General features: G+C 39.6%; 1 protein-coding gene across 3 annotated transcripts in view; it reads left to right on the top strand.

Annotated features, from left to right (window-relative positions):
• The window catches only part of LOC146715309 (RAS guanyl-releasing protein 2-like), a 37,145-nt gene extending 23,115 nt beyond the window's left edge, over positions 1 to 14,030 (top strand). The window contains exons 10-17 of one of the 3 annotated variants that reach the window (XM_085451716.1): positions 2,858 to 2,932; positions 3,280 to 3,402; positions 4,293 to 4,408; positions 4,506 to 4,647; positions 7,725 to 7,761; positions 10,047 to 10,544; positions 11,414 to 11,476; positions 12,369 to 14,030. In XM_085451716.1, coding sequence (XP_085307842.1) covers positions 2,858 to 2,932; positions 3,280 to 3,402; positions 4,293 to 4,408; positions 4,506 to 4,647; positions 7,725 to 7,761; positions 10,047 to 10,544; positions 11,414 to 11,472 — 1,050 coding nt within the window. In that variant the 3' untranslated portion in view covers positions 11,473 to 11,476; positions 12,369 to 14,030. The remainder of the gene's footprint in view (positions 1 to 2,857; positions 2,933 to 3,279; positions 3,403 to 4,292; positions 4,409 to 4,505; positions 4,648 to 7,724; positions 7,762 to 10,046; positions 10,545 to 11,413; positions 11,477 to 12,368) is intronic. The other 2 variants (XM_085451715.1, XM_085451714.1) reach the window with 2 other exon arrangements.
• Positions 14,031 to 14,401: the final 371 nt, after the last annotated feature.

Below are 14,401 nucleotides of genomic sequence, written 5' to 3' on the forward strand. Positions count from 1 at the left end.
ATAAGATGGAAAGCAAGTCAATAAATCCTTCAAAATAATGAAAAGGGGAAGGCATGCTTTATTTTAGACAGGTAAAATAAGCAAACCACGCAGGTTATTTTTCTCTTCAGCTTTTCAGATGTACTTTGCTTTGCAACTGAACCTTTTCCCTGAAATGTCTGGAATTCTTCGAAATGACACGGTTCAATAAAAAGAAAATAATTTAGCAATTTTGTCCCAGCTGACTAAAACACAAGACACACAAGTACAGTGAGAGAGTAGGACTTAAGGAAAACAAAAGTGTACGAGGCCAAGCGTGGATGCAGTAGACGAGTACGTGTAGCAGCAGACCTAAATGTGTTAACCATAGACCGTATATGCCACATGTCTATGGTGTTTACAAGTGCAAAAAATAGATGCTGCTCTCTCACTTGTTGCTATAATGGCTCTGTACGCAAGAGATGACTCTGCTTAACAGGTCTTCTGAGAAATATGTTTCTGTGTGAAAGGGTCTTTGTGTTAAGTACTCGACAGATGCGTTCAGAAACTATATGTGAATACATTTATATTCAACAAATTGTTGTTATGAGATGCCTGGATTTAGGTGTTTGGATTATTGCTATTGTTTTAAATTTTCACAATATAAAGTAATTAAGCTTATATATTGTCTTTAAACTTACAAATTAACAGATGCATATAGATCCATGTTTATTGACTATCCTCAGCTTTGAACTACATTTGACAGTAAGTCACTTAATGGAGCTACTTCAGCTGACATCATGTGACTTTAGAGTTAACACAAGTCAAGTGATGACAACCTTTGCCTCCATTAAAGAATCCAATATTATATTGCACCATACAAGAAACTGGATCAATGCCCATTAAATAAAAGGTTTCAATGTGCGTATGTGGGCAGTAATTAGCAAAAGATTGCAATAAATGGTGTGCGCTCAGACAACGTGGCAATATATTTTTCAGAACGAAAGCATGCAGTTACTCTATATCACTATATATAGCAGGTGACAAGTGTTCTGAAATGGTTTGCAGCTGAAATATTAGGTGACTTCTTTTGAGTTCCGTCAGCTAGCAACAATAAATGGCTGCAGGCTGCTAAGTGTTGCAGCAAATTGCTAACAGACCAAAGAACCAAAAAGTAAATTTATATAAGCTTTCCAAACTCAAATGTTAGTTCTAAGCTATGATGTTTCTGCACATTAAAGCGAAAGACTTTTGGGTCTTCCCCTCTCATTACATTTAAATATGTAGCTTGCCTTCACCAGTGACCTAGAACAGCTTCTGACTACAGCGGAAAAGGAGTTAAATATATAAAAAAACTGGTTTGATGTAAATAAGTTATCATTAAATATAAAGAAGACAATATTGATTATTTTTGGCACTAGACAAATGAAAAATGTATCTAAAATAAGGGTTAATGGAATTGAAATTGAAAGAGTGTACGAAAATAAATTTCTTGGAGTGATAATTGATGATAAGCTGAGCTGGAAGTCTCATATAAACCATGTGAAAACAAAAATGTCAAAAACCATTGCTATTCTCTATAAAACAAAGCATGTCCTGAACAAAAAATCATTATACACACTTTATTGTACTCTGTTGCTTCCATATATGACTTACTGTCTGGAGATATGGGGTAATGCATATAAAACGAACACTCTTCCTATTTTCAAGTTACAAAAAAGAGCTATAAGAATTATAAACCAATCAAACTATATAGAACCAACTAACATTTTGTTTATTAATCTGAATACCCTGAAATTGTATGATTTAGTTGAATATAAAATGGCACAGATAATGTATAAAGCACAAAATAACTTGCTTTGCCCCAGTACTCAGAAGCTGTTCAAAGTCAGAGAGAGTCAGTATGACTTAAGGGGAACAGATTTCTTTAAAAAAAACAAGATAAGGACAAATATAAAGCAGAGATGTGTTTCTGTTAGAGGAGCTAACCTGTGGAATAGTTATGACAGTGATTTAAAAAGGTGTAGTTCATTTTCCTTGTTTAAAAATATGTTTAAAAATACAGTATTAGAAAAATATATAAATCAAGAATGAAAAGAGCAAAAAACAAACAAAAACAAAAACAAAAAAAACTCTTGATTCCTTTGCTTTGATGTAGTTACTTATCTAAGGTGGAACGTTTTTTTTTTCTTTTTCTTGTTTGTTTATTTGTTTGTTTGTTTTGTTTTTGCTTTGTTTTATTATTTGCTTCGAGCCCTGTGTACAGGAGCTGCATGCAAAAAGATCTTTTGTTAAAAGGGTTGGCGTAATAAGCAAATGCTTCAGCCAATACCTTTTGATTAGCCTTGTCTCATGCTTTCTTGCTTTGTGGTAGATCTTTGTTCTGTCCTCACTGAGATATTTGAATGCTAATCAATCAAATCAAATCAAATCAAATCAAACCAGTGTGTGAATGGGTGGATGACTGCATATGTTAAGCGCTTTGGAGTCCTTAGGCACTAGTAAAGCGCTATATAAATACAGGCCATTTACCATTTTAAATATGTATAGTGCCTTAGGTAACTCCAGTAGCTTGCTAACACAGTTCATACTTTAATAGCTAACTAGACACAGGCTGCTAGCATAAACCACTGATGTCTCAAAATGTCATATTTTTAGCTAGCAAACAATATTTTAGCCTTTAGTTTAGGTTTTGTAGGACTGATTTGGAAGGTATGAACCAAATTGTAACTCTATAAAAAACTTTACTTTTGATGTTTATAGAAAAAGTATTTTACATTTAAGAAATAAAAGTATTCTTATTTGAAATAACTGCTGGTGTTAATACCTGATTTTACCTGATAAATGGAAATTACTTGAATTTTTTCATGTGCCTTTTTCACATTGGCTGTTTGTGCAGGTGTCTCTGGACCAATACCACACAGAAGAGGAGATCTATCAGATGTCTTTACAGAGGGAACCACGCAAGCCAGTGGTAAGCAGCATGGTGATATACTCATCCCGTGTGTTCCCAGCCCCTCACCTCTCATGCACTAATATTGCTTTTCTACAGACTTGCTATGATAGATAATGGTGATTTTAAGCGTGCCTTCTGAACCTCAGTCTAAAATTGCCTGCATTTCAGACAAATATACTGTAGACAATATTTATCTTAAGATATTAAAATATCAGAATTGTTACGCTGGAAATCTTTTTCAAAAAGTATTTTCATTCTGATCCACCGAGGTTATTCCTGACTTCTGCCCTGTGTGGCAGCTTTCTTTGCTTCACTTCCCTGGTTTATTATTGATCTCATGGTCTCTGATTTCTCATCAACTGTAGCAGAACTCCAGCCCTGCCCCCGCACCTGATCCCAAGCCCAGTATGATTGATGAGTGGGCCGTTTCAGTGAAGCCCAGCGCTGACCCCACGATCATCAAGAAACACATAGAGAAGATGGTGGAAGTGAGTTTCTCTGCTCCCTTCATATTCACATCTCTCAGAGCCTGAGAGGTGCTACAAGGATAAGGATAAAAATGAGCTATGGCTGTACTCACCACCACAACTGTCAGAGATCAAAAGTTTAAAAACTGATACATCTCTAGGCTTTTACCACTAAAATGATTAATTCAAAAACAATAACGCTCACCAGTGCTCTTCATTATCAAACTGCTGGATTATGAAATCATCTTTTAGACTGCATGAGTCTGATCTACTACATTTTATTGGGCTTGTCAAAGATTTAGCAAATGTCCGAGTGTATTTTTTTAGTCTTGCACAAACCATAACTACCATAACTAGGGCGTATGTGTTTTGGTAACTTCTTCCCCACAAATGCACATCTGCAAATGAGTTGCATGACAGATCTACTCTGTCTGTAAAATTCTGTTTCAGCAAATGTTATTTTCCAGATGTGTTAAGTTGGTTGTCACCCAGTCAAAGTGTTAGCTTTGTTCTATCTACTGTATGTATATATATTTATAAAGTTTAAAGACAATCAACATTATTTAATAAATGTGACCTGCTGTGATGCTGTGGGTTTCTCTGCCTTTTAGGGAGGGAATACTTGTTTCCCAGTTTGAACATTTAGTTTTTTAGGTTGCTCTGAGAGGTGTTATAGGTGTTAGTATCAGAACTGCTAATTCATCAAAACTACACAATAAACAAGTGAAATGCAGATATATGACCAAAGATGGAAAAGAAAAATGTTGTGAAACTTGGTGCAGAGCTCATGCATGGACAAATCTGTGGATCTAAATTTTAAATACATAAATTTTTGTGTTATTTTTCAGGCAATCACAATAATCACTTTTCCCTAAAACAGCCTAATTACTTCACATCTTTCTTCTTTTCAGTCAGTCTTCAAGAACTTTGACACAGATGGCGATGGCAATATCTCCAGGGATGAATTTGAAGCAATCAGGAACAACTTTCCATACCTCAGCAAGTTTGGAGAACTGGACAAGAACCAGTGAGAATCTGTAGCTTTATTCACAAGCACTTTATAGACTGAGCCAACTTACAATCTGCTTTCTATGACATTCATCTCTTTCTGCGTCCTCTTACAGAGACGGGAAGATCAGCAGGGAGGAGATGATAGACTACTTTATGAAAGCCAGCTCTCTGCTGAACTGCAAGATGGGTTTCATCCACACTTTTACTGAGACCACCTATGTCAAGCCCACGTTCTGTGAACACTGTGCTGGCTTTGTGAGTCAACATCTATGCCTAAAACTTAAACAGTAGCCATCTTTTCAGCTTGTGTATAATTCTGCTTTTGACCTCAGTCCATCCTAAAATGTTCATGAAACACAGTCCATGAAAAACTCGATTTTAGGCACTGACTCAGCTGTAGGATTTATAAATGCCCCAGTGTCATGCACTTCATTATTTGTCTTGGCTGTCACTGTCAAGCCGTGGTAGCACAACTCTTTAAGGTTCCTCCTGTCAGGTCAGGGTAGTGCAATCACTTTGAGCTGCAGCCACACACTGCTGAAGTTGCATTCTGGGAAATATGAGAGGAAGTTAACTGGGTGAGATGATAACCCTCGTCTGTGGCAGTGTTAAGGGTGTGTGAGTGTGCGTCCTCTGGCCCTCAACGTTCCCAAAAGTCCCCCAAGGATCTCTGTGTTATTGAGACACAGACAGTGACTAAGCTGTAATGAGAACAGGCCTTTAGTGTTGAAGTAGAGACACTGAGATGACATCACATTCATTTCTTTATATTGCATTATAAGCGGACCAATTCTCGAGAGAGACGTACAGACAACCGTATGTGTTTCCATTAAAATTAAACATGTATACAGCAGCACGTTAAACTCTGGGGAAAGTCTGTTACTTTTAAATCGTCATGGGGGAAATTCAGAATACAAAGCAGGGAAAGATAAGGACCCTGGCAGTCTGCCTCTTCCTTTGGATATATTTGTGTGTGTGTGGCAGAGGTAGATACTGTACACCAACCACTTCCTCATCTGTCTGCTTTCCTCTTGGCTCCTGTGCAAACAAAATATTTTCCTGCAGCACATTTTTCAACACTTGCCTAAAACATGCTGTCCAATTCCAGCCGGGCCTTCTGTAAACACCAGCGTCCAGTCACCGGTATTCGCACAAGGATGTTCAGTCTGGTGCTGTGGTGCCTGCATTCTTCTTTGGTCTTTTATTTTAATTACTGGCTTACAGATTACAGAAGCAAGCCGACAATGCACCGTGTGCAAGCTTCTCCATCTCCGGAGGATGCAGCAGGCTTCTGGAAAAGATTCAAACAAGTTTCAGAAGAGAAATTACACAGAGTGATGCATCGAGGCTTTTTGACGCATGCTGCATCTCTTATTCTGTTTTGAGTTACGAGAGTGTTCATACCTTGTGACAAAAGATAAAAATATCTCATTACAGTCACAGATCTTTTCCAGGCTGCGTGTCTTATGCAGTATATACTTGATTTCCAAGGTACATTTGTACATGCATGTATGCTCATACTGCAAACTAGCATTTCTAAACAAGCCTACTATGGACATGTGTGGGTGACCTTATCCTGCTGGACTGCAGAGTTTGGTAAGAGTATGTAATGTCTGAAACTAAGTGTTTGGAGCTGTCGATGAGCTTTTGGTTTGCAGGGTTAATTGTACATTGACGTCATATTATGTGTTTGATATGGTTACAGGTTCTTAAACTAGCATAAAGGTCTACAAACTGAAAAATAATAATGGAGGTTAAAAACTACATGTTAAGTTTAACTCCCAGTCCTGAGCCTGATTCTGAAAGATGTAAAATAACGCGTCTACTCTGAGAATCATTTACAGTGAACAGTGATGCTTTACTGCAAATGATTTCACAGCCTTAAACATAATTGAGTGAAAGAGGCGTGCCCGTCCACCAGGCTTTCCTGCCTGCTGCGTCCTGCACAGGGTCATGCTGCTGCTCTCCCTGTCCCTGTTTTTCCATGTGTGCACATGGAAAGGGTTGGATGTGTGCTCTTTTTTTTTACTTATGTGCATGACATAAATTACTACAAATTATTTTGTCTGACAGACTAAAATGTTAGTTCGATCAGTTAACCCCCTTCCTCCACTAGAGACAAAAAATAGGGTACTTTTGAGCTTGTCTAGATAAAGTGATTCCAATTCCAAATTTGCACATTTTCTTCCATTATTTCTTCCACAATAATGGCTGATGTCAGTCACTTAGAAAACAACTTGTTCCCTCATTTGAAAATACTTAAAATAAAATGGCGATAACAAAAAAAGGTTCATGGGAATTCAGTAGAATGATAAATGGAAACTTTTCTCGTCGTATAAAAGCCAAATTTTACCTTCTGTCACTTTTTTTGTGTTAAGCAATTTAGCAGGAACAGAATGACATTTGAGTTTTGTTACAGTCGGGGCATTAAAGACAGCACAGTTTCCCTTATTTGAACTTTCCTATTTGATAAAAGATTGCCTTAAAATACCTGAGAAATTAAATACACACTGCTTGTCAGTGCTGGTTCAAAACTCAGAACTGAGGCACTAGAAATGATTTCAAAAATAGAAACATAAACGTCTCCCGGTGCATTTTTTAAATATCAAATGTGTAACTACAGCCAGTAGAGGTGGCAAAGCTTAAATTAAAACCAGCATGTTTCCAGCTGTTGTTTGTAGTGTGTTGTGTTTTAGCGTCTACAGAGGCTTTAAAGGTCAGTCAGCGTAGGCAGGGCTGTGATGATAGTTGTGTTTGGATATTCTGCTCAGAACTAACTTCTCTTTGTTTTAAAGCCTCTGGCTGTGTGTGTGTGTGTGTGTGAGAGAGACTTTCTTTGTGTCAGTGTGCAAATGTGCACCTACAGGTGTATGTGGCTTTGCTGTCATTCATGTAGGTTTGTGTGTGTCTGTATGTGTGTACGTGAAGAGGTCAGGATATTTTGTGCCTCCTCAGATGTGCCAGTGCGGTGTGTGATCTCCAGTTCAGCTCTTTCATGTCATTGTTCCCCCACTGCCTGTGCGCTCCCTGCATCCCGCTTGATCTCGGTCCCCCTCCACCCCCTCTGTCCAGCCGGCCTCCCGTCTCTCTCCCCCTTTCTTTCCCTCTATCTCGCTCTCACACCTTACGTGTCTCTTTGCTTCATTGTACCTCTTTCTTGCCTTGCTTTGCCAAGTGCTTACTCACAGTTGCCTGTTTGTTGCAGTTTTCTCTGTATTATTGTAGGGTCTTTACCTCATTATATAAAGCGCCTTGTGTCCTAAACAAAATAAAATCAGGATTAATGCCCAACCCCACTCCTTTTCCCCTCTCTTTTCTTTCTTTTTTTCCAGATCTGGGGATTTTACAAGCAAGGCTACAAATGTAAAGGTAAGAGAGGAGTCGTTCAGCTTTTGCTCGCTGTTTTCTGCACAAATAAACTTGTTCTAGCTACAAGGGTACAAGCTTCAAGGAATTAGTGCCTTTTTTTTGAAGCCATCGATTCCCATCTGTTGCACCTTCCACAGATTTTTGAGTGCTAAGTAAATGTCATCAAACATATCACACATTTAATTATATTCAAAGCCCTCTGCTTAAGCAGCTGGATAAACTCCATCACCGGAGAGCACACTATACACAATGGAGAATTATTTGCCCTTTCAGGCCTCCAAGTGGACCTGTGTTTGAGGAAGCTGGTTCATTTCACAAATGCACATACACAGAGGCCGGCTACCTTCTTAAACACATTTGCAGCTTGTCCACCCCCCCCTCTGTGGACATGCTGTTGGTGGTCCGTGCTGATGTTGTAAAGCAGAGTGATGATCTGCAGACGTTAAACTCTCTAAATAATTTGCAACAAATATGTTGCTCTCCAGATGTCAAGCAAAGGTTTGGACATGATGCCGGATCTAAAATGCAAATAAACCTAGTTTCCATCTGCTGTAGTCTTTTAAGGAGTGATTGGATACAGTTCAGACATCTGAGCGAGAAAGGTAGGGCAGATATTTCATAGATGGCGTTTCCCTGCTTTTTCTGTGTTGCATAAACTAAATTCCACGTCAGGTTTTTGCAAAGATTTCTCAGTCAGCCTTGCCTACACAGTTTGTTCAGTTACTAGCGTGAATATCTCATTATTTAGAAGAAGTTAAGTATTGTGTTAATGCAATGACAGCTTGAGAAACCTCACAGTAGTATTGTATTGTGTGCAGAGTCCTTGTGTATCGCAGGATGTAACGCTTTGTTGTTCTCTTGGAGCCTTGGAGGTCTAAGTAGGAGAACAAAAGGACACATGTGTTAACAAATACAGATATTTGTGTTTGAATTAGTGTAACAACTTTAAGGATTAGTAATTTCTTATTTTTCATGATGACGTCATGTTGACTAGGTCACGGCCATACCACCCTAAGCACAACCGATCTTGTCGGGCCTGGTTAGTACTTGGATGGGAGACTTGGATTAGTACTTCAGGAGAGGTAGAGCAGGTCATTTGCTAATCCGAAGGTTGGTGGTTCAATCACTAGCTGCTCCAGTCTACATGTCAAACATCCTCGGGGAAGATGTTAACACCAAGTTGCTCTCTGTTGTGTGACTGCTACATAGAAAAAGTGTAGCAAAAAGTGCTTGCGTGAATGAGGCAAGTTATGTAAGAAGCTTTAAATCTTTAACTTGTGTTTGTTGTTAAAATACAAAGACAAGCATGTGATTGCTTTAAAAAATAACACAAGCAGATCCACACAAAGAGATCGATGCATTTCTCTGTGTATACAGACACACACATACACACCACTGACCCTCACACTCTCCCGTGTCCTCTCCACTCTACAGGAGTGCATTCTTGTTCCATTAATGAGACCAGGGGAAGTCAATGAGAGAGCCCCACAGCCATTCATCCCCATTACCATTGTTAGCCCAAACTCAGGGAGGTAGACAGACCGGCAGGCACATAATTGAAATGAATCACCCACTGCAGTGCAGTGCAGTGCAGGAGCGCTCTTGATGTGTGTGGGTTGTCTGGTGTGTGTAATGGGGTAGTAGATGTCAGCTACTGAGATTTGAATCAGAAACCTCTCACTGTCTGAACAGATGTGGGGCTGTGCTCATGCCAGCATTCTAACATCCATATCACAGAAACATCTTTGCTTCTTTCTATCTCTTTGACGTTTTAGCAGGTAGGCTTCTTTTTTTTTGCTTTAGACCTTAAGACTGCTCTAAGATCTCCTTGTTAAATTTGAATTGTCATCCCCCAGCTGCTTTGCTCACCATAGCATGAAGACTGGGAATAGTAGCAACATTTATAGCTTCATATACATTGGAAAGACATGAGAGTACATGAGAGTTTAAGCAAAGACTGATAGGTATGTGTCATTATTTGGGAACTGACGAATATCTGTGATAATTATTTTAGAATGAAAAATTCATAGTGAGTTAAAGAAATAAGCATTATAAAAAAATCTAGTATGATCAAAATTTGTTATATTGCCACTATGTAGGTTGTTACTGTTTTCTTCTCTTGATATGATGCTTATCTGCACACTTTATAGTTATTTAAAGTCAGGTGACTACCACCAGTGACAGTGAAGAAATGAACCAGGAAAGATTTCTGTTGCCGTGGATTCCAGTAACTCAGTTGCTTTCCTGCTGCCTTGCTGGGTGACCCATCACTCCTCTCCTTGTAGACTACCCACAGCTGACAGAGCTGTTGTCGGGCACAGTCGGCCTTACCGTGTGCATGTGCCAGTGTTTGCGTGTCTGTACAGCATGTCGAAGCACTTTACTGTCACCGTTAGCTCTCCCGTTTGCCCCGTTTCATCAGTTTGCACCCGTCCCTTTGTCTGACCCTTCTTCTCCACCTCCATCTTCCTCTCGCCCCTGGCCCTCTCATTCTTTCTTCCTGTCTCGCCTGCTCTCTCGCCGATTGTCCCTCCCTCCCTTCCAATCCCCCCGTCCTCTCCTCCTCTTCCGAAACCTGTCCCTGCCTCCATCTTTCTCCCATCGTGCGAACATTCCCACTGCAGCCTGCGGGGTCAACTGCCATAAGGCCTGCCGAAGCCGGCTGGCTGTTGAGTGCCGGAAGAGGACCAAGAGCATCAGCCATGAAGCGCCGCCAGCTCTCCAGGCCAGATCTTACAGCTTCCCTCCTCCTGCTAACACCCCACCCAGCCTGCAGAACACTGGTAAGATGCATCTACATGCAGCTAGCATCCCTCATGTTTCCAAGAGGATGATTGCTGAAATGGACCCCTACACATGTCTAAATACGTATTACATTAAAAATTAAAAAATGATTTGTGATTCCACTGATAACTGTCTTTTATAACATTTCTGATCAATTTCAGCCTTTTTGGATAGAGCCAGCCCTCCTATTTCTAGTGTATATATATATACACATATATATATATCTATGGTCCTTATGCAACTACCTGCTGCTGGTTGTGGCCTACAGGCATAAGCAAAAAGCCCCCACAGAATAAGTGTATTTTTCAAGCATCGAGTTACTTGTTTTTAGAATCTTTGTTTCTCACAGGAATGAATACAGTACCAGCTAGCTTGATATGTGTACAGACCTTAAAGTTTGACCCCTCGTGCTGATAAAATAGAATCTCCCATCGCAGGCATCAAAGATAAACAAGTGTAGCCCGGAGGAATTTTGACTTCATGTCACCACTGCAACACCTCCACTTTTTGATGGGGGCTTTTGTCTTCCTTTGAGTGTATGGGGAGCTGACATTTGGAGTGTTTTCTTCCAACAATAGAGTGTAATTTGCAATGGAAATGTAAATGGTCCACCACAGTGAGGCTAGTGACTCATAAAGGCAGTGTTTTCATCAGACATTAGCAAAAGTGGCGCCCTGCCTGGCTCAATTCTGTATCAGTGCAAACCTGCTCCATCAGTGGGCAGCACAATGCTGCCAGACGAATGAATTGGGAATGGTAAATAGACAAAGGCCGCACATTTCTGGATTTTAGGCGATGCTTTGCATTTCCAGATGGCTGACCAAACCGCCACTTATTTCTTTGCCCTCACCTTCTCTGTTCCCACTAGTAATTGCTGAGGAGGATATAGAGGCAGTGGAGGAAGGAGTATTTGATGTCCATCTATAACCAGGTGAGAGAGGTGCACTTTGACCGCTTATTTGCTGTTTAATAGATAATTGTTTTATATGTTTTTGCTGATTAGTTATGTTCCTAATTAATTAAATGAGTTCATAGCTTCCATTTTGAGCTGGAAGAATTCTTGTTGTCTGTAAAGTCAGCAGGACCTGACACAGTCTGTCAGCTACCACAGTAATCATTAAAAGCCTGGCTATCAACCTGTAGCTCTTTCACAAATAACAAATTGTGTGGAATTAGTTAATTAGCTACAGAGTTGCTGGTCACCTTCAAACATGCGTACATATTTCCCAGTTTTCTGGCATAACTCATTTCTCTTCCTGTTAAAGCCACTTAACCCATGCAACCGCACAGAAAACACACCAGTGTGTTGTCGTTTAATCCCTTTCTGGCTTGAAACCTCAAATGAAAGTTCACTTCTCTTCTCAGCTTATTCCCACAGATGTGAAACTAGTTTGAGTTTGACAAAAACGAAAAGTATCAGAGTGCATAAAAAAGGACCAGATATGGTATTGGAGATCATCCTGGAGATCTCTGTGAGAAGTAAACAAATATGTGGAGATTAATAATACTGAAATAATAATGATAATATTTACTCCTTTAAGGTCACTTAAAGGCGTTGCAGATGTAGTGCAATAAAATCGTGCACATTTCCACAGTATTTCACACCAAGTTACACACAGGGAATGTCAGACTCGTGCCTGATTTGCTTAGCTCGTGGTCTTCCCTTGAAGAGAGACAGTGCAATTATTCACCGTTACCACAGTTTCCCACAGCCTTTACACAGCATCGTCTGACTGTCAGTGTATGACAAATCTTTGCAGGAGTCTTGAACTGAAGAGCGGTTTTGATGAACAGGCCGGTGACAGATTTTGGCTCTTTTTTAGAATCCCTCCTACGGTCGGTGTTCGAGAAGCCAAATCAGCCCCTTTCGAGAGCGAGACGGAGAATGTGCTACAGTGTGTCAGATTTACAACCCGCAGCGCTGAGGAGAAATTGCACTGAACACGATCCAGGATACCTACATGCTGCCACACGGTGGACACACGCTGCAGCAGCACTCCTCTCTGCCCGACTCACAGGAATGTGACGACCAGTGGGAACCGAATGTCTCTGTATGATTTCTATGAAAAAAAAAGATGTGCATTTTGATTCTGTGTCGGCCACGAGTGTTACTGTAAAATACTTACTAAATACTTACTCTTTCGCTCTCTCTATATATCTATATCTATATATATTTAAAAGAAAATCCACAAAATTGTATTTTCTTGGTGAAATGTTCACGTCAGTGGAGTTTGTAAATTTGAGCACACTGCAGATTGGCGCAGTTGTCTTTTCTTTAAAACATAAAAGAGGTGCTGTTATTGCCAAGAATGTAAAGCTGCCACCCAGACTAAGCTACAGTCTCCTTTAAGTGGGAAGCTCAACTTTTTTCCCCCCCTCTCCTCTTGTTTGTTGTTTTGAAATACATTTCAGCGGACCAATAATAGGACCAATTTTAATGTCAGATAAAATATTTGTGGTGCCCGTCTGAAGTGCGATGACAACGGCAGCAAAGGAAACAGCTGAAAGAACCGTGGCGACGGCTGTAATTGGGATGGACTTTAATTAATGTTCTGTTCTTCGTCACGTTTACCTGAATATCAGTAACTATAGTTATTGCGGTTGGTGTTATTTTCAGTATAGAGTACTGTCTTGTACCAGTGCAGTGACAGATGACCCATCCTCCTGCAGTACTGTGAATGTAGCAGAAACAGGAATGCTGCTGTCACATGAAGAAAGCCCATTTTTCTTTCCCAGTAAATGCGTTGAGAGCATTAAAGAAAAAATAAATGAAATAATCAAAAGAACAAGATTAGAACTGGAGCCGTTTTTTATTTGACAGCAGCTTCTAAAAACATTTTCCTGAGAAGTTTCCATGCAAGTTGTATTTTCGCTGTTTATAATCTGCATGCTTCTTCCTTCTTCCTCGTATTCTCCTGACAGATATTTTTTTCTATTTTTAAATTTGTAATTTTTTTTTTTTTTACGTAGCACGCCAACTTTTCGTTTATTTAGCAAGTATGATGTCTTGAAATTCCACACAGAGGAAATGTTTCTGTCTCTTGGTGCCTGTGGAGAGATGACTTCAGACTTTGAGTGGCGTTTGCTTCAACTGCCAGTTTGTCGCTGAATGAGGCTCCTCAGTTTGCTGGTATTTATTTTTTTGGTAAAAAAACAAAGAAAAAAACGAATATGCCTGTCCTGTGCCACTCCTTGCCTGACGATTGGATGTTTGCTGTTATTCGGAACGATGTCATGCTATTCCTCGTGGTCTGTTTCTACATGATTCCTCAGTATTAAATGCAGCAGGCATCTTTCTAATATGTGTTCTTGTTATGAGATTCTGTGACTAATAATAATAATAATGATACTAACAGTAAAATTTGTCTTGCTTTAGTCCTCTTTTCACTTTGTATGCTGAATCAAAGGTGTATTCACATAAATCTTTCTCTTCTTTTACTTGAGCAGGGAACACTTTAAATTAAAGCAGCTGCTTTGATCTTAAAGATGGTTGATTTTACTTAAACTTTGTGCTGTTACTATAAATACAGATAATGTTTCATAATGAAAGCTGGCGATTTTGGTGAAGAAGAAATTCTTTTTTTTTTTTTAAATTGAACAATTGTGCCAAGTAAAACATCAAAGATATTCTTTCACAATTCATAAAAAGGGAGCTCTTTGTTCCCCTGTCTGAATCTGTCCATTCAAGATCAGCTTAGCTCAGTAAAACAGACAAAGAGATTTAGCAGAGTGGAGGTGTGAAATCATTTAGTTAACACTAGCTGCAAACATGCTTAACTTCAGAACACGTTCTCACATTTAATACAAAACGGCCCAGTTTAATGTAGCATGTATGGCCTGCAGCACATTAAAATAT

The sequence above is a fragment of the Copadichromis virginalis genome, linkage group LG3, assembly GCF_057382275.1.
Source record: "Copadichromis virginalis isolate Kocher_CV1m ecotype Utaka linkage group LG3, C_Virginalis_male_GT1.1, whole genome shotgun sequence".
Lineage (NCBI taxonomy): Eukaryota > Metazoa > Chordata > Actinopteri > Cichliformes > Cichlidae > Copadichromis > Copadichromis virginalis.